The 27,332-nt window shown below is 41.8% G+C and overlaps 1 protein-coding gene across 4 annotated transcripts; it reads right to left on the bottom strand.

The window, feature by feature from the left end:
• Window positions 1-29: 29 nt before the first annotated feature.
• GCNA (germ cell nuclear acidic peptidase) lies at window positions 30-26,435 on the bottom strand. 4 transcript variants are annotated; one of them, XM_006050821.3, is made up of 12 exons: window positions 26,079-26,435; window positions 25,914-25,988; window positions 24,162-24,216; window positions 16,261-16,307; window positions 15,816-15,852; window positions 13,298-13,380; window positions 10,511-10,864; window positions 8,285-8,360; window positions 4,915-5,059; window positions 2,330-2,468; window positions 1,151-1,355; window positions 30-851 (listed from the first exon to the last, which is right to left on the bottom strand). In XM_006050821.3, the coding sequence occupies exons 3-12, from the start codon at window positions 24,206-24,208 to the stop codon at window positions 602-604; spliced, it is 1,383 nt and encodes a 460-aa protein (XP_006050883.1). In that variant the 5' UTR covers window positions 24,209-24,216; window positions 25,914-25,988; window positions 26,079-26,435; the 3' UTR covers window positions 30-601. The 4 variants fall into 4 exon arrangements, with proteins under 4 accessions (XP_006050883.1, XP_044793057.1, XP_044793059.1 ...); XM_044937122.1 differs by lacking the exon at window positions 26,079-26,435 and having other exon boundaries at window positions 25,914-26,036; XM_044937124.1 differs by lacking the exons at window positions 25,914-25,988; window positions 26,079-26,435 and having other exon boundaries at window positions 13,298-15,104; window positions 24,162-24,217.
• Window positions 26,436-27,332: the final 897 nt, after the last annotated feature.

Genomic DNA, 27,332 nt, shown 5'->3' with positions numbered 1-27,332 from the left:
GTTGTCAATGAACAGACTTTGCTAACAAGTAAACAGCAAAAAAACATTTATTTTTATTCCATGAACAATTACACTGCTTAGGTGGCTTCTTCTTTATTTTAGGAACAAATACATTGGTTCAGATGACTTCATACAATGTCAAGAGCAACTCAATTCGTGAAGCACATTTCTCTTATTTCTATGTAGGTGTAACACGTTCCATCAGACAGAAGCCTTGGTTTTGAAATACTGACTTTAAAACATGTTCTCTTTGCAGCATGTCTCTCCTCTCAACCTGCCACTCTCAAAAACTTATTTCTCTTTTGCATTTCGTTCTACATGTTTTGCATTTTGTTCTACAAGTTTGCATTTTGTTCTACATGTTAAGAATAGTATATAAGACCCAAGGTAGATCCAAAGGGCTCTTGAGTATCAGCACAAAATGGTTAGCAACAGAACCCTTGGTGAAGCACAATCATCATTAACAACAGGAAGCGTTTTTCAAAGAATTTAAATTCTAATATTCATAGTTTCACAGCATCAAATATATCTTCTTAAAACTCCTTACTAATAGATGAAGCCAAAGATGACTCATCTTACACAAATACCTTCTCAGATAACGTCAAATACCCTGACTTTGTTTCTTGGCAAAAAAATCCTTGCTGAGCTTTCTCATCACATCCCCATGAGTTATCCCTTCTGTCTCCCTCTTGACCTTTCTGTAATTCTCCTGTACAAATTTGGCAAATGGCCTCACGTGGGGCTTAATGGGGGTTCCATCTTTCCGAGTTAGTGGCAACATGACCAGAGAGCCCTTGCACTTGGCACAGATGAGGCGGGAGGTATCCAATGATTTGCTATAGCGCCCGACCCTAAGGAGGAAAGAGACACCACACAGCAAAGGAATCAGTTACTGTACCTCCACATCTTCTCAGAGCTGCTGGCCTTGGGTCCAAAGCCAGACGTTTTCTGTGGGATCTCAGAAAGTGGGACACCAGGAAGGGACCATGGTCAGGCCAGCAGCTCAAAGCAGAAGAGAATGGAGAAAGAAGACACAGAAAGGCGTAGAGAAGTTTTACTCCTCAAGTCAGATAGCCATGTACTTTCTGAAGAGCCATGTGGAGGCCACAGTAAAAACATAATTGGAAAAGTCTAAGGAGAAGGGTCTTACCTGTATTTGCACTGAGTACACTCGTAATGAATCTTGTAGTTAATCTTGTAGTTATGGCAACGGGTGACCTTGGGCAACTCCGGGTGCACCATATTTGATTTTCGGGCATAATATCTCCACATGTCACCATGAGAATCACAGATGCCATCGAGCAGCCAGGAGGCTGCATGGCATAACTCATGGATCAAAGTGTCTCGGAGTCGGTCTTAGGAGAGGAATGGAAAGAAATCCTGAGCCTTAAACCAATTACCCCTGGTCTGTTACCCAACCACCCCTAGACTCTCCACCCGACCAGACCCACAAGCATATGTGGGCAGGAAGAAGTGTTATCTCCTCAGGATTCTGAAAGTGAAATCTCAACCTACTTCAACCCAATTTTGTTAATGGCAGAGAGCCATAGGTGAGCAAGTGCATTCAGAAAAGCTCCAGTGTGCTCTTTTTATGGGACACTGCTACAAATACATCCAGCTGAGACCCAGTTGCCACCCTCCAAGAACTTCAGTGGGGTTTAGTCAGGAGAAGCTCCATGGAAAAGTTGGGCAATTAACAATTGGCTGGATTGGCAAAATTATCAAGGCCTTTCTAGATGTGGTGGGAAAAGTGAGCCAAGGTTGGGGTCAGGAAAGTGTGCAGTCTATTTTCAAAGCCAGCATGAAGAAAGTCTGGCTAAAGCACAGGTGGAATAGTGAGAGACAAGACTGGCCGATGGAGGAGGGCAAAGTACAAAGGCCTCGTAAGCCATACTCTAGGCATTGGCAAGCCTGAGGTTTCCTATCAGGAAATCGCACAGAGCAGGGAGAAAAATGAGGTGATAGGGGTCCATAGCTGGGCAAAGGCAAAGACAGAGAAGGAATGATAATAGGACAGTCATTATGAACATCCAGTGATAGGCTAGATATAGGGACCCTTGAACTTGTTATTGGGAGAATGGAGATGCTGCCGCCTGCAATGGGGAGCTGCATTAAGTTAGGCCCGGCAGAAATATGGACAAACTAGACTCTCAGTGGTGGTGAGACATCCAATAATAATGTCCTCTAAGCAACACACAGTAGACCTGTCCACTCAGGAGTGATAGGGAAAACTGTGATACAGGCAGCCAGAGAACACCAGCACCCAAGAGTAACCCTTCAAGTGTGGGAAGGAAGCACGGTGGAGGAGCTACCCTACTCCCACCATCACCTGCAGAGTCGCAGACTTTCAGAGAAATCTGAATCTTAGCATAACGCTCTCTCTTAGGGTATCGAAGCTTGCTAGTGGTGCATAAGCCAGCAGTTCTCAGCATCTTATTATTCCAGACAATGTCGATTTTCTCCGGCAACTGAGAACAAAAAGCAAACAAGAACAAATCAAAAAGCAGTTCTAAGCAGACCAGAAAATATCCACTCAAGAGTTTTGCAAATCTAACATTCTGGGGATAATAAAATGTAAACTGAAGCCCAGGTAAAGACAAGATTGTTGCAAGAATATGAATGCAGAATCTCTGCTCCCTTGCATGGAGACAAAAGTCAGGGGCAGCCAAGGAAAGGACACTTCTGCTGGGCTAGGAGACAGAGACCGTGCAACTCACAACACTAAGGTTCCACTCATCAGAGTCATCTAATGTAATATCAGTGTCATCAGGAAGGGCTCCAAAGGTTGGGGAACCTTTAGAAAGATCTAAGAACTTTCTATGCAGAAAGTTTTGTCACCAGAGACAACAAAGTCTGAAAAACCTAATGACCACAGGTCTCTCTGCCTCCAGACTCTCTCCGATCCAGTCCACACCCCCATGCTACTGACAAAACCATTTCTTTCAGCAGCCACTCCATGTTATATCATATTCCTGGGCAGTGGTGCCTACCGATTTCAATTTAAGTTCCTCCAACCTGATTCCCAAGACCCCCTATTAACCAGGCCTACACCAGCTAATGCCGGGGACCAGCCCCGGCTGAGCCAGGGTATTCGAAGGAGAGACGGCTAGGTGAGGGTCAGGGAATAACTGCTTAATTACACTTTAATTAAGGATACAAAGAGTAATAGAATAAGGATAGCTCAGTGAGGAAATTCAGTGGAGAAAAGCGGCTGAAATAAGGATAGCTCAGTAGGAAAATTCAGTGGAGAAAAGAAGCTGAGTGGCTTGGTTTACGCGGAAAATCAATATAACCCGTGACACCAGGTTAGCTCTGACCACGGAGGCCGCAGGCGCCCTCTCGAATAGCGGAAGGTGCCCCACCTTAGACACCTTCTCGAGTGGGTCTTAGAAGCCCAGGCAAATAAATGGTCGCAGAGGACATCCGCGCTCCAGATGGACACTCAGCTGGAATTTGGGAGAGAGAGTGACATGGGGAGACCAAGTTTCAGTGAACAAGGCCCGCACTTTATTTTCCAAAGTAGTTTTTATACCTTAAGGTATGCATAGAGGATAATGGGGGAAGGGGTAGAGTCATGCAGCAAGCCAGGCTTTCTTCCTGCAAACTTATCATATGCAAAAGTTCAGGTGATTGACATCATCTTCTGGCCCGGAGGCCTGTTAACATTTTAAGAAACTTATCTTTCTCTAAAGGTGATTATTCCAAAGTCAGGCGCCAGCCTTCCAAAAAGCATTGGACAAAGCGGCATTTTACATTTCTATACACCCATTATATCAATCAATACACTGCCAAGGACACAGTAGGTAAGGAGTATGGAGACTTAGCAGCAAACATTGGCCCAACAAGTGAAAAACCCTTCACCAATACATTTTCTAATCAATCTTTTAACTACTCAAAGGAATCTGTGTTTAGGCAGTTTAGAACATCTCCTGCCTCTCACAGTTGGGAGGCTCTGAACAATCACATGTGGCCGGAAAAACCTATTCAGGCAGGCTAGAGGATTTCCAAAGGAGTTTGTAGGTTAAACACTGTCACACCCAGGAATTATTAACTGGAGCTGTAAGCTAACTCTTTTTCCAGAGAGAGGTAGTGGGGGACAGCCCCCCGTAAAGTCAGAGGTGTAGGTGAAAGCACAAAGCAGAAAGTAGGCAGACTCTGGTTTTGGGGCTAGATGCTCGAGAATTTCCAGGGGGACTCCTGAGGCTCGATCCCGCCTTTGCGTATGTCGAGCCTCCTTCCTCATGACCTTTGTCATGGGCGGAGTGCCTCACGCTGGCTCCCGGCAGTGATAGAATTCCAGTTGAGCTATTACAGATCCTCACTCAATATGCAATATGCCGGCTCCCAGCAAGCTAACATGTATTGCTCACCATATCATAGGCCTTGTTCTAGGTACTTCAGGGGGATTCACTTACCAGGCCTAACAGTAATTCTGTGCAGTAGGTAGGAGGTATACTACTACTGCCCCTGCTTTACAGATGAGCAAACAGAGGTTCAGTAATACCCAAGCTCCCATAGCTCTTTCCTAGTATCCTTAACACAAACCCTCTCTTCCAGATAGTCAAGCCTCAACACTTATCATCTCCCCAACCACTGCTGTTCTCTCCCCTTACCATCCTTCAAGACCCAAAACAAGTCTCAGTTCCTCCAGGCAATCCTATTTCCCAACTGCTCAGGCTCTCAGTGATTTCTCCCTCTGCTGATCGCCTGTGGTAGTAACAGTCTGGACCACATACTATAACCCACAAAACATTCCGTTTCTTTCACATATGCATGTCTCATCTCCCCTCCCCATCTAAACTCACACTTCTCAAGGGCAGGAAATATACAGTTAGTACATCTGCACACCTCCTAGCACCCAAGAGAGCTGGGCATACAGCAAGTGTTCAATAGGTGCTTATTCATTGACTCTACCTTTTGATCAAAGACAGATCTGTTAAGCAGAGCATAGATTTTCTGAATCAGTTCATCCTTATTGCGTTTGTAATTCCTTCCAGAATACTCCTTTAAGTTTTCAAGGCCATGTAAGAAACATCCAGGTATTTTGCACTGAGAATTCCTGCAAAAGTAAATTCAGCTGAGTTTTATTGAGCGAAAGAAATCAATAGAAGAAATGCGTATATACAGGTCACATCAAGAAAGACTTAGAAGACTCGCTGGTCTCTCTTCCTTCCAGCTCCTGCTACGAGGGCATCTCCTATAAGGTTCCATTCATAGCCTTTTTGCCTTCACTCCCTGCACACTGTCAGAGATGTGAAGCCCATGGTTCCAACCCCAAAAGGAGCGATCCCATACCTGGATCTGCAGTCTCCACCTCTCTCCTAAGATCTAGTTTTGAGTTTACAAGTGCCCAGTGCAAATTTCCAACCAACTAACCTGAGTATGTCTCCAGCTAAATGTGTTTAATTGTCCAACTTTTGTTACAATAGGCTGAAAACCTGAGACATTTTAAAATCCATTTTCTCCTTCACCCCATATTCAACTAGGCACAAAGACAGATCACTGTCTGCTTCACATCATCTTTTCCCGCCAGCCTCTCCTTTCTACCCTGTTGTTATCACCCTAGGTCAAGTTCCTGTCCTCTTCTCTATGCCTTGCTACTACAACATCCCACTGTGTTCCTTACCTACAGGCTCTTTTTCTTCTAATCCAACCACACACATATACCTTCAGATTAATTTTCCTAGGCCATGTTCCAGTGATGTCCCTCTCTGTGTGGTCTAACATTTTCACTGTGTGGCCTAACATTTAAGGCCCAGGTCAACCTGGTTCCAACCTCTATTTCCAGCTACCATTTCCACTCTGGCCAAAGCGAGCAACTTAAATGTTCCCAGGACATGGACTGACATTTCGCATAGTTCATTCATACCTTGGCAAAACCTATTTGTCCGTGGCCTAGAATAGTCACACTTCCACTTCTCCGGAGACCCACCCTCTGTGGAGTGCTTCACCAATTGCCAAGAATTTCTTTTTTACATCATCATATTTAATCCTCACACCATCCTCCAAAGAAGCCACTACTATTCTTTCCATTTCCACTTAGCACATGACAAAACAAAAGTTCAGAAGTTAAATGACTTACCCAAAGTTCAGAGACACTGAATATACCGACCCAAATCTCGTGGTCTTTCCATTAGACCACTTTTGCTGTCCCATCTTTCAAGGCATAATTCAAATGCACAAAGAATAGTGCAAAAAAAAAAAAAAAAGAATAGTGCAGAGCCCATAAAAACACACACTTGTAATAGCTACTTATTTAAACTGAAGCATTTTAATCTTGGCTTGGACAATCCACAAATCCAAAAAGATCAGCCCACAGAGCTGAAAAGATAAACCACTAGCAAACATAGGAAAGTGTTTCTGACTTAACAGAACTCCTGAAACAGAGATTTTGCCAAGACACTTGTTACTCCTTAAGTCACAAAATAAAACCCTATGAGAGGTGCCCAGGTTACAGGTGGGGGAAAAGTACCAGACAAGACAAAGGCAGCTAAAGTAAGAATCACTCACCCCAAAACCTGATATGGGTGACTAACATTTCTGCCTCCAATTATTTAGCTCTGAAAGCAAATTTGCATCAGAAAAGGTGGCAGATAAAAACCTAAACCTTCTACAGACCTCAGCAGAGAGCATGACCTCTGCATGTATCTGTGCTCATGTCAAGCAGCTTGTGGCTTAGCAAGCCTTCACTTCAGTGGTGATGCTGCTCTACTGCAGGCTGAGCATCTCCACATCAGAGGAACCAACAAGACCCCAGACGGGTACATCAGACACCATGACCACTCATCAGCCTCCATGGGAACAATGCTGAGAACAGGAAGCCTACAGACTAAAACAGGAAGCATCAAGGCAACAGTGAAGAGTCCATACAGGCCAGCCTTCTTTGGATGAGGCAGAGGACAAAGACACAAAGGAGCAGCTTCTTCCTTCATTCGTCTCATTCTCTAGCAAAGCAACCTGGGACCCACCCAAGACACATGTCCCTAGAAGCAAAGCAGCTTAAATATGGATCTAAGAATCCAGAGAAGAAGCTTTGCTAAAAGGGGGCCCATCTAAGAAAGGCTACACCAAACTGAAGAGAAACGCAGAAACAGAGAGCCTCTCTACTCAAGTCCAGTTTCTCTGTTGCCCTCACGCCTGACATATCATTTTTATTCTCCCCTTAAGATGCATTTATTGCCCTAAAATACAGGAAAAAAAAGAAACATACAGTCCTTCAAATATACTCCTTCTTTTGTAACATAATTCAGGTGGAAGTATACATTATTCCTGAATGTAAGTTAAAAAAAATAGTATGTTCACTCTATCACATTTTTAAGAGAAAAAGTGAAGTTCTTGAAATCTAAGTGAGGAAATGCATTTTTTTTTGCTTCCTTTGAGCATTAATATGTCTTTGGTCTAAATGACTGTTTTCTAAAACTGCTGTTTTCACTATCAATATAATATATAACAATATGATACCAGTATCAATATATACGTAACATATAGCTTAATAATGATAAATGGACTGCAAGCAATCCCTTTCACCCTAACATTTAAGATATAAAAATTAGCAAGAATATATAGATAGTAAGAATAAGGGTTCATATAAAATAAATAATCAACAAGGATCTACTATACAACTCAGGGGACTATACTCAATATTATGTAATATAACATCTAAGGGGAAAGAATCTGAAAATACACACACACACTGAATTGCTATGCTGTATACCTGAAACTGAGATGATATTGTAAATCAACTAAACTTCAATTAAAAAAAAAACTTTTTAAAGGGTTCATCTGAAACCCTGGAAGATAATCTTGACTGCCTCCCCCCAATTCCAATGGATGGGAACACATTCATTCTGCCTTCTCAGCGTTCCTACTGCCTTTTAGTTCTGTGAAAACTGGTGGCCATAGGGCTGTATCTAGCCTGAAAAAAATGATCTTGTTTGGCTACACATCATTTAAACAATCTAAGTTTAAAGACAAAGGAAATCTCAGAGGCCAGAGCTGCTGTGGGGGTAAAAACTCCAGTCTGCCCAGAACTGCTGGGTTCTGTGTGGAGTGCCCACACCAACTCTGCTAGGGACAGGGAAGAAGGGGGCACAGAGGTTCCTCCTCTCCCCACCTTCCTCATGCTGCTGAGTCTATCCTCCCAATTCAGGGATATAAAACTTGTCCCACACTGCCCACCAGACCTCTTCACCCCCTCAAAGACCCTCCCACGTGACCAGTGAATGGCTTCGCATGTGACAACTGTGCAGTCAATTCCTGAGCCCCGACTGTGAGCAGTACATACCCAGGCTCCGGTTTTTCAGATTTCACTGTCTTGGGTTTCTTCTTTGAAGGCTTACGCGTCTTCCGTTCTTTAACAGCTGAAAAGATAATAGTTCATCCATACCCTGAAAATTGGTACCAACTGGCAACTAACAGGAAGGTAAACCCAGGAGAGGCCCCCACAGACAAGCCCAGAGTAACATTTTACTGTTGATAAAAACTAAAAAGGATAAACTAAAAGCTTCTCTCTGAAGCATGCATCCTACTCTATCAGGTGGCATGAAAGATTTTACCTACATGAGTCACAGAGCTGCAGGCAGAGTAAGTGGGGCAGGATTCTATCCTAGGCACTGAGGACTATTATGAAGCTACATGAATATACCACAGGGTAGATTGTGGGGACAACAGAGGCACAAGCACTATAAGAAATGGTGTGGCATAGCTCACACACTTGCTCTGAGGAGGGTGGTTCCCATCCTAGGCAGCACCTTTATCCAGTGTGCAAGCCAAATTTTCTTCCTTTGTCTAGCACCCACACTGCTAGTTGCTCCAGCTAGAAATTCATTTATCACTGGAAAATTCTGAAAGAGATGGGAATACCAGACCACCTGACCTGCCTTCTGAGACATCTGTATGCAGGTCAAGAAGCAACAGTTAGAACTGGACACGGAACAACAAACCGGTTCCAAATCAGGCAAGGAGTACGTGAAGGGTGTATATTGTCACCGTGTTATTTAATTTATATGCAGAATACATCATGAGAAATGCAGGGCTGGACGAAGCACAAGCTGGAATCAAGATTGGCAGGAGAAACATCAATAATCTCAGATATGCTGATGACACCACCCTTATGGCAGAAAATGAAGAACTAAAGAGCCTCTTGATGAAAGTGAAAGAGGAGAGTGAAAAAGTTGGCTTAAAACTAAACATTCAGAAAACTAAGATCATGACATCTGGTCCTGTCACTTCATGGCAAATAGATGGGGAAACAGCGGCAGACTTTATTTTTTGGGGCTCCAAAATCACTGCAGATGGTGACTGCAGCCATGAAATTAAGATGCTTGCTCCTTGGAAGAAAAGCTATGACCAACTTAGACAGCATATTAAAAAGCAGAGACATTACTTTGCCAGCAAAGGTCCATCTGGTCAAAGCTATGGTTTTTCCAGTAGTCATGTATGGATGTGAGAGTTGGACTATAAAGAAAGCTAAGCACCAAAGAATTGGTGCTTTTGAACTGCGGTGTTGGAGAAGACTCTTGAGAGTCCCGTGGACTGCAAGGAGATCCAACCAGTCAATCCTAAAGGAAATCAGTACTGAATATTCATTGGAAGGACTGATGCTGAAGATCCAATACTTTGGCCACCTGATACGAAGATCTGACCATTGCCAAAGACCCTGATGCTGGGAAAGATTGAAGGCAGGAGGAGAAGGGGACAACAGAGGATGAGATGGTTGGATGGCATCACTGACGTGATGGACGTGAGTTTGGGGTAAGCTCCAGGAGTTGGTGATGGACAGGAAGCCTGGCGTGCTGCAGTCCATGGGGTCACAGAGTCAGACACGACTGAGCGACTAAACTGAACTAGCTAGAAATTCATGTATTTAGGAGGTAGTGCCCTTCATTCATTTATCTAAAAGTTATTAAACATCTATTACATGCCAACTACCAGGCTAGACTTTGGGAGAGACTAAAAGATGAGTGAGAACCCTCTCACCAAGAGGCTCACTATCGGGACTTCTCTGATGGTCCAGTGGTTAAGACTCTGTGCTTCCACTGCAGAGGGCATGGGTTTGATCCCTGGTCAGGTAACTAAGACCCTGGATGCAGTAAGGTGCAGCTAAGAAAAAAGAAAAGAAGGCTCACCATCGACTAGGGGGACAGATTCAGAAAAGATACTTAACACAGTTAGGTAAGTGCTCTTACTACTGATGAAGTCTGGGAACTTTGGGAACCTGGGAGGGAGGAGCAGCTCAGACTTACAGCTTCCTACAGCAAAGTGGCAATTAGGCCTGGGAGCATGAGGACAACAAGGCCATTCCTCCCCCTCCTCAGAAAGAGCCTTTTCACTGTGATGGCTGCCACCCTTGGCCACTAGAGAGCTGCTGAAACACGGCAGAGGGTTAATAAGCAAGACAGACTCTACAAGACAGACATATCTGGGGGAAAGGGAACAGCGAGCCTGGCTGGCACACTTGTTGCACTAGGCTTAGTCAGTGGGACAGACATACTTGGTTTGATTGGCTTACCAGGTGGCACAGTTATGTTTTTGGTTTTATTTTTCCTTTTCCGTGGTTGTTCCACCACAGGTATAGGATCTTCATTAGTTGACAACTTTCCGTCTAAAATCTCTAGTTTATCTTTAGGATCATCATTTGGCAGCTGGCAGAGATTTTTCTGAAGACTCTGATTACCAGCTGCAGAAGAGAACTTGTGCTGGAGGACGGCACACTCATCCTTTTCCTCAATTTTGGCAGTTTTGTCCTGATCACACGAATTATCTATCACCGCAGGTTTCTCCAAATCATCATCATCATCACTGATAACTATTGGAGGCTCCTCGGTTAGCTGCTTCTTAGTATCAGACACTTCCTGACTCTCACCTGAAATTTGAAACACAATCATGTATAAACATACTCCCCCCACCCTCACACCCCCCTCAACTTCAGATTATTGAGCACAAATTAAACAAGCCAGGAACTGTGGTATAATGAATCATAGTTAAGAATCAGTTATTTTAGACTGTTTTCCCTCTGCTACTTTATTTTACCGAGAACAGTGACAGATAAAATAGCAATTCAAACCCAGAGGCAATTTTCAAATCACATTCTCTGAGTAGCACCATGGAGGTGCTCAGGGGTTCCCACAGGTCTGAAACTTGTATATTTTCACTGGGCCAAAGCCAAAAAAAAAAAAAAAAAAAAAAGAAAGAAATGAGAATAATAAAGTGGGTTCTCCCTGCGAATTAAGCCTGGTTTCTGTAACTTAAAGGACTGTACTTTATTTCGAGATTATGTTGTCATTAAACTTTTGGTGCTCTTTATTTTATGAAATTATGATGACAGATGATAGTTGGAGTTTATTTCCATCATTAGACAAATTAAAAATTGGCAATCCTTTGTTATCCCCTAAAATTTCTTTCTTAAACTAGTCCATAAGTTCAAAGCTCTCAGAAACACTGATGTGAAAATGAGGAGAGAAGTTCTGATGCCAGCACCGAGAGGCCCTGGGAACACTGGGATGGTCCCCAGCCTCACGGAGGACCCATCCGTTCATCTAGAAACAAGGGGCAGTATGCCTAAGACACAAGCTGTCTGGGTTCTGCTCAAGAGTTCAGCATCTAGATTTCTTTGATTCTGGATGTAAAATATATAAATCACAGCACAGACAAGTTATAAAAATGTATTTATGGTACAAAAACTCTTTATCCTAAAATTCCATATTTGGGATAATATACTTTGAGTTTCATCTATGATTTAAATTATCAAAGAACTTAAAAAAAAAAAAAAAGAACTGCAGATATGCAGTAAGGAAGGAAAAAGCAGTGGGTATTCCTATCGGAAAAAAGTCATCCTTCCTAGAAGATTTAAAGATTTCCCACATGCAACTTAAATTCTAAAAAGTAGGGACAAAAATGAACAAATTTATAAAACAGAAATACTCACAGACCTAGAAAACAAACTTCTGGTTACAAAAGGGGAAAAAGGTAGGCGAGGGAGGAAAGATAAATTAGGAGTTTGGCATTAACATATACACACTACAATGTGTAAAATGGATAACCAACAAAGATCTACTGTATAGCACAGGGAATTACATTCAATGTCTTGTAATAAACTAAAATGGAAAATAATAGAAAAAAGGAATATATGTGTGTGTGCATAACCTAATCACTTTGCTATGTAACTAACACACCTGAAACTGACAAAATATTGTAAATCAACCCGATTTATGGATCTTCTGATTAAAGGAGTCAGCAACTGACTTTGCTTTGTCATTCAGGCCCCTACGCTAAAGCTACTTCCCCTGGGGCTCTGTGTACATTGCAGAAGCTTGTCATATTACACCCCCTACTCTGCACCTGGACCTCCGCCCTGTTCAGGCAATCCACTCAGAGCTAGAGAGGAGGGGAAAAAAGAAATCAAATGGGACAGGTGATGAAACAGTAGGAGATGAGGGTTCCAAGCCACCTATCCTTTCCCTGCTCTGATATCCCAGGTTAACTAGCAGAATCTGGCCAATGCTATCTCAGGGGGTAGTTACCAAAGTAACAGCCAGAATTTTTAAGGGTGCCAGTACTTTAAGCAGGTGCCTGTGTCTCTTGCTCTATGTCAGGTCCTAAGCAAACGGAGATCAGTAAAATACTATCCCAAAGGTTTAAGAAGCTCCTAGTCTTCCTATGTCTCAAACCCACTGAACAGGTTCTGAATTGCAAGTAAAACTCCACACCTCCTGAAGGTGATGAGGGCCTCTGAATTCAGAGGCAAGGATATGTTATGGCAAATACACACTAAGAAAAACAGGACTCTCTAGAAAATATAAAGAGGGTAACAAAAGGCAAAGACAAACAGCTAGACAGAGAAAACACATGTACCCCTGAGAAGTCACCGCCAGCTAGCCTGTAAGCCTCACATATCCTAATCTCCATCAGACTGAAAAGAATGCATCCCTTCCTCCTCCCTGTCATCCACACACAGAGATGAAGAGTGGAAGGCAGAAGAGCAGGGCAACATTCATGTTGCTCAGAGTGAGTTCCTAAATTCCTCTGCTCCTGCAATATAATGCTGAGTAGGTAAGAACCCTACAGAGGGTGATCCCTGGGTTCTATGGTAGCAGGAACAGCTGCTGCTCTGTTAGGAAATTAACCAGGGAGTGCAGGGGACCCAGCCATATCCACACCCAGCACATAGGAAGGAAAAACAGTGGCACTCACTACGGAATGATTCAAAACAGAATGTTTGCCAACTCTCATCCTGAGATGACTGTGCGTGGTGAGGCTGCACTGCACAGCTCTTTCTCTAAGTTAGTAGTATACTTGCCTTTGCGTCTCATTTCACCTATCTTAGGTTTCTTTTTCACAGGGACGTCTTCATTATCAGAGTCTGAGTCAATCACCACGTAGCTGAGTGATGGGATGGAGAAAAACAAAAGCATGAAAGCAACATTCTTCTTTTCATTGCATTTTCTATTATACTTTTGTCCAGTGAGCAAAATCACTTTGAAATGATTTTGTTGGTTTCCCAAAGTAACTCTGTTCCCCTCCTCTGGAACTACTCAATCATTGTTCCTGATTTTCCATCTTTCCTACCTTCCTACCAAACCCTTCCATCTGTCTGAATCCTTTCAAAGGGAGGAATCTGTCTAGTATTGAGAGTTGAAGTGGGCTGTCAGAGGGTGTGTGTTCAAATGGTTTTGGTGTGAGGGGAAAATGATTAAGGAAAAGTCTAGTTAATTGCCATTTCTCTTTATCCACGTTGAGATTCCCCCTACCACAGATGCAGAGAGGCAGCCTCGGTGGGGAGGTTTCTCCCGGGTGCTACTCTTTGCAGCCCAAAGCCAGCACCACCTCTCTAAGTGAGCAGTATCCCTGTGACACCCAGGATGCGGGTGTTGTGGGCACACCTCTGGGACTGTCATTCTCAGCTGTCCCAGGTATTTGGGTCACATGTTCCAGAAGGCTGAAATTCACCACCTTTATTTCCTACACAGTGTATAAGTGTGATATACCTTTATGATGAGAGAGAAAACTACCTAAAACGCTGCTAGAGAACTTGTCTGCCCTCGTTACAGACACAAATCTATTCATCCATTTCCTTCATATTCACCACTTTTAAGCTGCCAAGTTTATAGACCTTTGTTCTCTTGTTCACCATTCATTCCATCCTTAAAATTCTTGATTCCTGGGACACTATTTGATTTTGGTTCTCTTCTCACCTGTTTGCCCACTCCTTCTCACTCATTTCCCTTCCTCGCTTGTCCCCAGGTTTTATCCATATCCCTTTCATGCCAAGCCAATCAATCCCTAAGGATTGGGTAAACATTATCTACCCACCAGCCCAACTTTGCTTCTGACTTCTGGCTCCATAGTGCCAATGTCCTACCTGGATGTCCTATGGGTAGGGTCAATTTTTAGTCAGTCTACACAGGTACAGCCTCACCAAATGTTTATTGGTGGTGTCTGTTTGAACCAGTCAGGCAGCCATCCTGACTAATCCCTGTCTGTATCTCTTGGTTGTTAAATGCTTTTAATATCAGCCCTGCCTGTAGGCCCCTCAATCTCAGCATACCCAAAACTGAACACATCACCTTCTTCCCCAAATCCACCCTTCCTACAGTATCCCACAGATAGAAGGCCCCAGAACTGGATCAAGATCTGTGGGCACTCCAGGAAGACACCTCGAAATGGATTTTCTTTACATATTTGTTCAACATCTATCTAGTGGAGACAGGAAGAAACCAATTGGATATACTTAAATTTATTTTCAATCAAGGGCTCTATAGCATATAATATTGAAAATCAGGATATTTCTAAGGATCTATGACATACCATTCAAAATGTAAATGGCAATGATGGAAATTCTGCATCTTTGTGGTGATGGTTTACAGTACCTAGTCCATATACATACCATATACGTTTGTCAACTCATCAAACTATATATATACCTAAAAAGGGTGAGTTTTTCTGTATGTAAATCATACCTCAACAGACCTAACTTCAAAAATATAAATAACAAAACCGATCATTTCCAATAGATAGCTTTATACAATGCATTATTCAGATCTAGAATTTCAGCTGATTGCAACTGCTGACTTCACACATTGGTGTCAGGCTTGGTGGCTTGCATGCTGCAAAAATAATCAACAGATATAAATCAGAAGTAGCCAGAAAAACTTTTTCCCACTTGACAGCATTATTTTGTCTTCGTGTGGGAAACAGAAATGACCAATTCACATTCCTACAGGATTCAAGGAGCTGATATAGAAACAAGTTATTTCAGATTCATTCCAGTAAATTTAGCACTATAGTTTGGCACCTGGGCAACACCCCTTAGTGTAGCAGAGGACTCCTAAATAGGAAAAGTAGTAGATAATGCTGACAGGTTATGGCCAATTCACAGAGGACTTTAACTCCTAGGCTTACCTATTTGATTTCCCTTAGATAGACAATTTGAATAGAAAATTAATATGATCAAAGCAGTGTCTCACGAGATTAATCTGGAAGCAGAATACAGACTTGATCAGAGGAGGAATAAATCAGGGTGAGGAGCCCACTTAAGAAGCTCTTGCATGAATACAAGGGTAAAAACTGATAAAGGCCTTAGTAGTGGAGACTAGAAGTTAAGGGATGGTTCAGAGAGACATTATGAAGAAGAAACTGACCAATTAGATAATGGGCCAGTGATAAGGAGTCTAGTATTTTGAACCCAGTTGTGAGATCCAACACCCATTATAACCCTGAACATAGGATTCACAGAGAAAATGTGATGTTTATTCTGAAATCATCTTACCCAAACATTATTCCTTTAAAAGTCAACTTTCACCAATTCTCCTACCCACCTGACTTTGTTGTTCTTCATCTCCACTCCAGTTATATCTGAATCAGACAAAGAAAGAGGGCATTAGTAAGCATGTGAAGCATGGTCAAATCTGATTACCTATGTCTTTAACTCCCTAAAACCAAAGTCCATAAATTAGACTTGGTTAAAATTTATGGTGGACTCTTTAAGTCATCTCCCACAACAGACAGAGAGGAGATAAAAGTACAGAGATCTATAATGAAAAAAAAAGGACAGGAAGCAAATTGGAAAAGAAGCGCAGAGGACGTCCTCTGCTCCTCACAGTAGGGAAATAAACTTTGTTTCACCAATCTAGAGAGCCCTAAAAGAAACAAAGCTAGAACAGCTTATACTAAATGTCCAAAATCACATTTCAGTCATCTCTATGAAGACATGGCTAAATTACGCTTTAGATTGTTAATTACTATTTTGAGGAGACTACTTACAGCAGTCAGGATCTTCTTCACTGTTTGAGTCCACAGTAACAACGGGACTGCAAAATAAAATATGTTCTGTTTTAAAGGAAAGCTACTAACATACGTTCTGTTTTAAAGGAAAGCTACCAAAGGTCAAAAATCTCATATGAAAAGAACCACCAATCTGAGTTTCTGAAATGTAAAAAGGCTTTTAAGGGCTTATGAAATGAAGATCACAGTAGTGGAGGAGAAGAAAAATTAGAAGCCACAAGCTGCTCAAAGTTGCTTTGTGCTCTACTGCACAAAGTCAGGGAAAGAATGTTAGTTGAGTATCATTAGCTATCAGTGAGAAGCCTGTTTTCTGCCCAGTGGTATATTTCTATTTAAAGATATGAGGACTTCCCTGGTGGTCCAGTGGTTAAGACTCCACATTCTAATGCACGGGAAGCAAGTTCAAATCCTGGTTGGGGAACTAAGTCCACATGCTATGAGGTAGGGCCAAAAAGTAAAAAATAAAGTTAAAAATAAAAATAGAGATATGAAAGTGAATTCCAAGAAAGGGACCACAGGGAAAAGGACTTGAGGATGCAGAGATTACAGTTAAAAATCAAAAGGGCAAAAGAGCAAGGGGGACACCTTTTGGGGCTTTGCTGCTTGTAAATGCACAAATGCTGAAGTACATTTCTTGGGGAGAAAACACAGGGTGATTTCAAACCTGCAACTGCTTCCTGTGGTGAACCATGACATTGGGTCCATTGCTTCCCTGCCTCACAATTTGCCAGAGGCCCTAGCACTCATTCTACCCCAGCTAGCAGCAGGCTGCTTGGCTGGTTGTTCGAGCTTCACATTACAGTCAGCCCTCTGTATTGAAGGGTTCCACATCTGCTGATTCAATCAACCTCAGATGGAAAACACTCAAAAAATATGCCAGCAAGTTCCAAAAAGCAAAACTTGAATATGCTACATGATGGCAATTATTTATGTAGCATTTACATCATAGTAGGTATTATAAGTCATCTAGAGATGATTTAAAGTGTACGGGAGGATGTGCATACAACATATGCAATTATCACACAGTTTTATGTAAGAGACTTAAGCATCCAAGGATTTGGGTATCCAAGAGGAGCCCTGGAAGCAATCCCCCACCTACCCCAGATACTGAGGGACAACTGTACCATCTGAGGTGACACCAAAGCACATTCCAGCAGGGGGTTCTTTAGCTCACCAAATAGCAAGTGACTGGACATCCCCTAAATCAGCCACTCATGATGATTTGGAGAGTCTCAAAATCCAGCTCAGAAAAGCCATACTTCCATGCTGGAGCCAGGTTCCAATTCTAGGACCTACTCATGGGTAATCTTATCATGAACTATTGTGACATACAGCTAACAGAGGAAAGTAAAGTGCTGAAAAATTGGGCATCACAGCTCTAAGGTTTAACATATATTTATATTCCTTTACATATTTATTAAGTTTTATAAAATATTTATAAGGTTTTACATATAAAAATCAGCCTTAACCACTTCTTGTAGACTTTTATTTTGGCCTTGAGATTGATTACTGGACTGATTATATACCTTTTAAACACACATGTTGACTCACCCCCTTGATTAAGTTTTCTATTCATTTATTGGTCATTGCACACTGGACTTATTCAATACTAGGCTTCAGGTCATTTTTGTTCAATCAAGAATGAAATCTCTTGATTTCCTAGGTATGGGTCAAAACGTGACTTTGGTTATATGAAATCTATTATCAATATACATCACTACATATAAACTAAAATGTGAGTCATACATCATCTATCTTTTCACACACTTCTGTGTTACACACACACATGTGCATTTTCTTTAGAGGTCAAACAAAAGGAATCAGGGATCAGAAACAGGACACAAAAAGTTATACAACAGATTCCACTCTAATCCCCAAAGAGAAAACATCGAATTCTGGGTTGGCAGGTAACCAACAGGAAAAGTAAAAAGGTCTGAGGACAGCACTAAGGAAGAAATAAGTGGTCAAAAAAGTAGAATGTAGTACCCTTTTCAGTAAAATTTATGACCAGGAGTACCCCTAGAAAGTGTTTCAAGACTCATGTCACTAGGTGCATATTAGAAAATATATGCACCTAAGAAAAGCCATTTGGCTTACTCAGAACTCTACCATGGAAAGACTAAGAAATCATATTAGAAAGCTTTGAAGATACATCAAATAAAAGCCCTTGAAAACTTTTAAGTACCCAGAGATCTTCCCTTTAAAACTGAAGCCATAAACCACACAGATTATGCTTTTCTATAACTACAGAAAAAGATATAAAAGAATAAATATCAAGTTATTAGTAATTATTACTTCAAAAGAATGGGAGGGTGTGTACATGTGAGGTTGACTCTCACTTTTTACTTTAGATGTTTCTGTATTGTTTATTTTTAACATGGGCCTGTATTCTATTGGTAATTTCTGAATAACTATGGAATAATTACAAAGGATGGGTACATCTATGGTTCATTCATTCATTGATTCAGCCATTTATTTAGCATCTATAATAGCCAGCCCACTAGGTGACCCATTTGCTTTTCTGATCCAATTATTTTTAAAGTGAGTCTAACAGGGCAATTTTTACAATATGGGATTTCTGCATGCTTATTGTGTGGTAGTCATTAACAAAACAAAGAATCTTGTGCTTAAAAACAAAAAAACAAAAACTATTCAGTGAGCACCAGAGAGTATGAATTAGGCTTTGATTGCTCAGTGAAAACCAGTCCCCTACTCTTTGTATTATGTATCTCAGTAGCATTTCTGCCGTCAGAGTGCCAAAACCTCCTCAACGACCTTGTCCCATAAATCACTGGGAAAATAAGAGGTAATCATGCAGGAACACCCTCATCCTCCCACCAACAAATCTACTGACCTGTCTGTAACTATAACCGACTCTGCCTTAACAAGGACCGCAGTGTCCCCTCCACTATCTAAGGCCATACCCTCCTTTATTCCTTGGATCTCTCCCCTGCAGCCTTCTCAAGGAATTGCTTCCTGCCATCTTCCATGCTGTGCTGCAGGACTGACCCCTCTCCTGGGTCATTCATTCTACTATCCCTAGACCCCATGTCCTCCAATCTTATATTTCTAGCGTGAACTCTCCACTGAATCTCCACCTATCTATGTGATATCTTGGATATTTACTACATATTTAAAGTGTGACATGGCCAACACAGATTTTTTTTTTAATTTTGTCCTTCCATTCTGTTCCTTTACAGTTTTATTCATCTCAGTCAATGGCACTACCATTAAACCAGTAATGCAAACGAAAAAATTTAGGAGTCATCCTTGATTTTGCTCTCTTACCTCTCATATCCAATCCATCAGCAAGACCTGTTGGCTCTACTTCTAGAGTGTATTTCATCTAATCTAATACATTATTATATGTACCTCTAAGAAAGGAAAAAACACTATCAAATGATGACATGCTATCAAATGTATGAAGCATCCCAGCCTCAGAAATGTTAAGATGTGGGGAAAGTCTCTGAACTGAACGATAATATATTCTATACTTATCCAAATCTCTCCAACTTCACTATCACCACCCTACCCTACTCTAAACCATCATTACCGCTCACCTAGATTTCTGTAAATCAAACCTGGGCCTCAGTTGTAAAAGAACCATTTATCTCAGAGGGCTACTATGAAAATTAAACAAGATCTTATAGGGTCATGTACTTCTCCCCCATTCACGGCATTTACCACACTATACTGTTTATTGCCTGTTTACATGCATCTATCTCCCATTTCAGACAGTAACCTGTACATGGATCTCGAAGTGTGTCTGTTTCATACTGTTAAGTACAAAGTCAGTACTCAATAAATATTTGCTGAATAAATGAATGAATCTCAAAAAGTGGTTCCAAAGATCCCTTTCATTATTTTCCATCCTCCCACCCACATCCCCATTGAACCTCATTTTTAAAGGATTTTTTGTCTATTAGATCTCATTAAGTAATATTTTTCCACTTAAAAATTTAATTACATATATGAAAACTCAACCCTTAGAATAGAAGAAAATAATAGCAAATGAAATAACAAAGGATTAATTTCCAAAATATACAAGAAGCTTATGCAACTCAATAACAGAAAAACAAACAACCCAATCAAAAAGTGGGGGGGGAAAGTGGGAAAAAGACCTAAACAGACATTTCTCCAAAGAAGACATACAGATGGCTAGTAAACACACAAAAAGATGCTCAACATCAAGAAACACAAATCAAAACTACAATGAGATATCGCCTCACACCAGTCAGAATGACCATCATCAAAAAATCTACAAACAATAAATGCTAGAGAGGGAATCCTCTTGCACTGTTGGTGGGAATGTAAATTGATACAGCCACTATGGAAAACAGTATGGAGATTCCATAAAAAAACTAGGAATAAAATCACCATATGACCCAGCAATCCCACTACTAGGCATATACCCTGAGGAAACCAAAATTGAAAAAGACACATGTACTCCAGATTTCATTGCAGCACTATTTACAATAGCTAGGACATGGAAGCAACCTAGATGTCATTGACAGATGAATGGATTAAGAAGCTGTGATAAGTATATACAATGGAATATTACTCAGCCATAAAAAGGATCACATTTCAGTCAGTGCTAATGAGGTGGATGAACCTAGAGCCTATTATATAGAGTGAAGTAAGTCAGAAAGAGAAAAATAAATTATCATATATTAACACATATATATGGAATCAAGAAAGACAGTATTGATGAACCTATTTGCAGGGCAGCAATGGAGACGCAGACATAGAGAACAGACTTATGGACGGGGGAAGGGGTAGGAAGGAGAGGGTGGGACAAATGGGGAGAGTAGCATGGAAACATATACACTAACAAATATGAAATAGATAGCCAGTGGGAATTTGCTATGTGACTCAGGGGACTCAAACTGAGGCTCTGTGACAACCTAGAGGGGTGTGAGGCTCAAGAGGGAGGGGACATATGTATACCTATGGCTGATTCATGCTGATGTATTGCAAAAACCAACACAATATTATAACTATCCTTCAATTAAAAATAAATAAATTTTTAAATGGGGGGCCTTTTAAAATATCTACTCAATACTGTCTCAAGATTTATCAATAAAAAAATTTTTCCCAAATAAAAAAAATTAATTACATATATACGCCCATCTATGAGACAACCTGAAGTACAGAGTCAGCCTAAAGCAAAAATAAACAAACAACTAACAATATCACCTGCATTAATGAAAATACAGTGCCCAGATACTGAGACATAATGGTCCTAACTTGCAGCGGGGGCAGGTGGAGAGCCTGGCAGGCTGCTGTCCAGCCTCAAGAGCAATCTCCAAGCAGAAGTCCAGCATCTGGCCTTTGCATCTATAGCTTCAGGAATTCAGGTTTCTCAATTTTTCATCAAATGCTAGAGGAGTGATTCCTGTTAACCAAGTTTTCAAGGGGCTGATTTATAAAGCAGAATATACTTGCTTGCTTCTTAGGGGAGAACTAATGACAACCAAGTGCCTGCCCTGGGAATTCCCTATTTGGGGCATGTTACTGAGGGTCATGGAGAGAGCCGGGACTTTACCTTGTGCATTTTTGATCACACACACACATTACTTTGATTCTTTAGTTGAATGCCGCAACTAGCATCTTTGTGCATTTAATTACTTTCATAAATTGGATTTTTCTAGGATTGAGTTCCAGAAGTCAAATTACTCAGTCTAAAGTAGGACCAATTTTATAGCTCTAGGTACATTTCCTTATTTGTTTCCAAAGGGTCGTACTAGTTTACGGTGTCAGGAATATTACTATAATAAGACTAAATATTTAAAATTTTCTAATTTAAGCAGTAAATTTGCTAATTTAAGCAGTAAATAATTTTAAATTAGCATTTCTTTCTATTAATTCTTAAGATATGTTTCCAAATGTTTGTTTGCTGCATTCTTTTATTAATCCTCCCCATTTTAAAGGCTATCAAGAAAAAGTGTTTACCAGACAGTTTTGTGACTGATAAATACACAGGAGTAGAAAAACACTTTGTCCCTGTTCTTCCAACAGTCCCACTTCCCAGATATAAATCATGTTTCTTATTCTTTTAGAAAAGTTCTCAAGCATAAGCACATACCCCTACAAGTCAAGTGCACAAAACTTTTTTCTTATAAATAGTATTATGCTTTATGAATTATTCTGCAGCTTACAGTTTTTGACTTTATAGATCTTAGTACTTCTACTATCAGCATATATAGTTCTTATCACTTTTTTTTTGGATGATCCATAATTTATTTCAAGTACACCCTTAGGATATATAAACTCCTTCCAAATTTGTGTTATTACAAACAATGCTGCAGTAAACATCCTTGTATGTAGTTCTCAGTGCACTAGTAATTAATCATACGTCCTTCATCCACAGAACTGAACAAAGACCAAAACAGTCTGTGTATGTTTGTATGTGATCCAATGAGCATGAGTTACAGGGAGAAGGGACATGGGAGAAGTAGGGGGAAGAAGTCAAGAGAAAGTAAGAGTGAACTACAAAAAGAACATGTATGAAACAACCACTTGTTTTTAAAAAGAAAAAGTCCTTGTAGTCGAATTACTGGCTCAAAGGACATGGACATTTAAAATTTTCATATTGCCAGACTGCACTCCATAAAGGTTGTACCAATTTATAGTCCCACCATGACGGCATGAAATTTCCCTATGGATTTGCCAACACTGGGTATTATCAAAATTTTTTAAATCTTTGCTAATCTGATATATGAAAAATGGTAACTTGTTTAAAATTTCTTTAAATAATAAAATTAAAATTTGAATAAATTTTAATGACTATAGGCCATTTGTATTTTTTCCCAGATAACTACCTTCTAAAACTTTTGCCCATTTTCTCTTTGTTCACCTTTTAATTGTTGCTTTTATTTATTTATTTTTTGGCCATGCCACATGGCTTGTGAGATCTCAGTTCCCCAATCAGGGAATGAACCCAGGCCACCAGTGAAAGCCTAGAATCCTAACCACTAGGCCACCAGGGAACTCCCTAATTGTTAACTTTTTTCTTTATAGACTAAGGAAGATAGACTTTTATCATAAGTAATACAAATATTTTGTCAGTTTGTTCATTTTTATGTTTTTGTTAAGATATTAAATTTAGAAAGACATTCCTCACTTCAAAATTATTGGAAATAAAATCCAGCTATATTTTCTAGCATTTTTAATGGTTTCACTTCTAATTTTGAAGTATTTTATCCATGTGTAATTTATTTTGCTATAAGGAGTGATGAGGTAAGAATCCAATTCTTGCTGTTTTCCAAATGGTCAACCAATTATCTTCAAATTATTTGTCAGTGAATCTATCTTTTCCCCACTGATTTGAAATGTCTTTTTTTCCCATCATGAATTAAATTTTCATATGCATTTGGGTCAATTTCTAGACTCTCTAGTCTATGGTTTCTACTTTCTTCCACACCATACACTTATCTGTATGCTTATCTTACCTAGAAAGAAGAAAAAGAGAGCAACCTTTCAGGAAAATGAAGACTTAAGAGATGAGACTATTTTAAAATACCTATCACGGAGAAGAAAAATACTTCATCCATGCACTTCTAGAGGGGAGTACTGAGAACAATGGGGTGCGAATAACAAAAGGACAGACTTGATGGTCATCAGAATGACGAGCTTTCTAGAAATTATGTTCAACAACGCATTAAGTTGCTTCATGGAGTTGTATACTCCTGGTCGCTAAAAGAGCTCTTATATAGAGGGTTTATGCATTGGATAGGAGACTGGACTCCCATGATTCTAAGATCTCTTTTCACAATTCTCATTTTATGACTAACCAAATTATACATTATGTAGACTCTAAATGACATAAATGTATACTTTTTAAGAAAATCGGTTTGAAAACAATTTTTTTCAAATCTCACCATTTATCATCCTCGGTCTTCACATCGTCAACCCCTTCTTTGGACATGTCCACATCTGTTAAGAAACCAAAACCAATTAGATGTTTCTACACTCTGCATTTGCCTTTAAGCAGCTTCTTCACTGTAACTTAAAACCAAAACTTCACTCCATGAAATAAGAAGTATTTAAATTTGTTTATTGTCGACCTTTCTCCCACCTTGCCCCACCAAGGTCAGTCAGAATGCCCAAAGCACATGGGGGCTCCTGATGTTATGTCACATCAACCGCCACCTATTACAGAAATAGGCGAGAGCACTCATTCATCAGCCTCCAGATCAATTTTCTCTCTGTTATATGGCTTTAGCATGCGCTACTTGGTCCCTGGCCCAATGCTCTTTTACCCTTAAATGTATTCCTAACGCACACACACATCACCACCCTCTCCCCTCTTCCCACATCTTTGTTTCACCTACTTCTACCTCACACCCCAATAAAGTCTTCCATCAGGCTTTCACACCCCACCTTCACCACCTCCCTACTTCTGCTCAGAGCTAGACTTACACAGACCAGGCCACACATCCCCACATACCTCAATCCAACTCACAAATTCCCCAACCCCCTCCTCCCACAGAGGATCAGGTCACCCTCCCCCCACACCTCCATCTTCCTACTCTCACCTTCTCCCTCAGCCAGTCTTGCACTCATCAGGCCTCGAACCTTCTGTTCACCATCATACTCAACATAGCGCCTCCTCTCCCCGTCCTTTGCCTCCCCCTCCCGCCACCTTTGCACCAATCAAGCCTAGACTCCTCCTCCCTCCAGTCTTGAACCAATAAGACCTCAACACCTCCACCACCCCTCACGCACAATTCCACTCACCTTGTTTCTGCCTCTTCTCCCCAGGAGGTCCTTCAAAAACAGGTCTAGACCCTTCTCCTGCTGCTGCCTGGAGCCAGCCTTGCACCAATCAGGCCTCCACTCCCACCTCCTCTTCCCCAGGGACCTAGACCCCTTCCCCATCTCACCTCCCAGTGCCCGCAGTGAGTCTTGCACCAGTTGGGCCTCGACTCCTCCATTCCCCCCTCCCACACTTGCCTCTCACCCCTAGCTGATCAGGCATCGATGCCCCTGCCTCCCTCCCCCACCCCACCCACCCCTCCCCCACCCCACCCCTCCGCCACCCCACCCCTCCCCCACCCTACCCCCAGGAACGCACATGCACCCCTACCCAGCCTCCACCCGCCCCTACCTCCGTACTCCAACCTCCATCCAGTCAGCCTTCCACCCTGCTGCAGTTGCATGCCACCTCCCAGGCCTCTATTTCCTTATGCCCCAAACTGGTATATCTGCTTGCCCATCCCCCATCTTTAGCGGAGTTAATATTACTAATATATCTGCTTGCCCATCCCCCATCTTCAGCGGAGTTAATATTACTAATATATCTGCTTGCCCATCCCCCATCTTTAGCGGAGTTAATATTACTAATATATCTGCTTGCCCATCCCCCATCTTTAGCGGAGTTAATATTACTAATATATCTGCTTGCCCATCCCCCATCTTTAGCGGAGTTAATATTACTAATACATGCACAAAAATTCCTTCTTACAAAAGCATTAGGTGCAAACAGGCAAAATATTTTGCCAAAATCTCAGTCTCAAGATTCATGGACAATCAGTGTCCAGGGCTTACGGTGGTCCTCACTTTAATGAAGTCTGCTCAACCGCAACAAATTTTAAGATTTGCTCTCGCTTTGGTACCCTCGGTTAACCTACCTGCTTCTGCAGCCTCTGGCCTAGTCAATCGCTGCTCTCCTCAGACAAGTGGATGGCGTGCAAGGTCCCGAGCAACTGTAACAGACGCCAAGCGCAAGCCCTTTTATAGAGCCCGGGCTCAGCAGTTCGTAGGAACTGACGTATTCCCGCCCTCCCTGTACCCACCTATCAGTGTGTTCACCAGGCAGATTCAAATTTTTGCCGTTATGAATTTGGCGCCCTGGAACAGTGCTTCCGGAATCACGTGCATTACTTCTACAGTGAATGCGCCATTTCACACAGAGAACGTAGTTTAGCGATCCTTCATTTTGGGGGGCAACAGGGAAAAACCGAGCCAAATCCTCCAGAACAGTTTCATCATTTGCGAGCATTTGAATAAGCGAGCCCTGTTTCTTGCTTGAATTGCCCATGCCTCTAGGTTCCTTCGCCTCCCTCAATCACGCATGAGGTTGAGGAATAGGGGCGTAGGGGTGGGGGCACAGGTGCGGGCACAGGGGCGCAGGCACAGGGGCACGGGCGTGGGAATGCAGGGGCGGGGGGCACGGGACGTGGGGAGGCGCGGGGGCGGGAGGCACGGGGGGGGGGGGTCGGGCGCGGGGCGGGAGGCACGGGGGGGGGGGGGTTGGGCGCAGGGCGGGAGGCGTGGGGGGGGCGCGGGGTGGGGGTCTTTGGAGGCGGGAGGCGCGGGGGAGCACGGGGGCGGGAGGCGCGGGGGCGGGAGGTGCGGGGGCCCGTGTGGGGGGGGCCGCGGGGCACGGGGGCCAAACCCCTAGATAAGAGTGACGCAGCAACCCAAAAGTGCCTGGCAACATTGAACTGTGATGCCCGCTTCCAGAACCCCCCGAATTCTGCAGATATAGAGGAGTGAACTTGAAGCTTTTTGGCACTCACTCCTGACACCAAGAAAAACAAACAGGGGTAGATTAAAAAAAAAAAAAAAAACACACAGAGGTAAGCAAATGCCTTCTATATTGTGCCCGATTCTCTGGCAAAACCCCACACATCCCATAATTTAAGCATTTGGCCAACAGAATACAAACAAAATGTCCTTGACATTTAAAAATATTAATAACGAGTTTATCTCATGTTAGACACGGTTCCAAACGTTTTATTTGGATTTAATCCTTACAGACACTTTTAAAAAGCAATGTTAGTACTCTCATTTTACAGCAATCAGTGGCTAAAAAGTGGCACGGAGCTAGAATTCAAATTCCAGTAGCACTAATTAGTCTGAAGCACCAAACTGCCTATCTACATATATAAAGGTACTTTCTGAGTTGATAAGAAATTGGGTTAAAAAAGGTTTATCATTATAACCTTATCTCTTATAAGAAACTTTCAATTTACCTCTATAAGCTGCTTCCATAAAATGAGGCTTACATAACTGTGTGCCTCAGAGGTTTGGGGAAAGAATCTGAA

Source organism: Bubalus bubalis, chromosome X, assembly GCF_019923935.1.
Source record: "Bubalus bubalis isolate 160015118507 breed Murrah chromosome X, NDDB_SH_1, whole genome shotgun sequence".
Classification (NCBI taxonomy): domain Eukaryota; kingdom Metazoa; phylum Chordata; class Mammalia; order Artiodactyla; family Bovidae; genus Bubalus; species Bubalus bubalis.
Note: the sequence above shows the minus strand (reverse complement) of the source record. Positions and strands in the feature narration are given on the sequence as shown.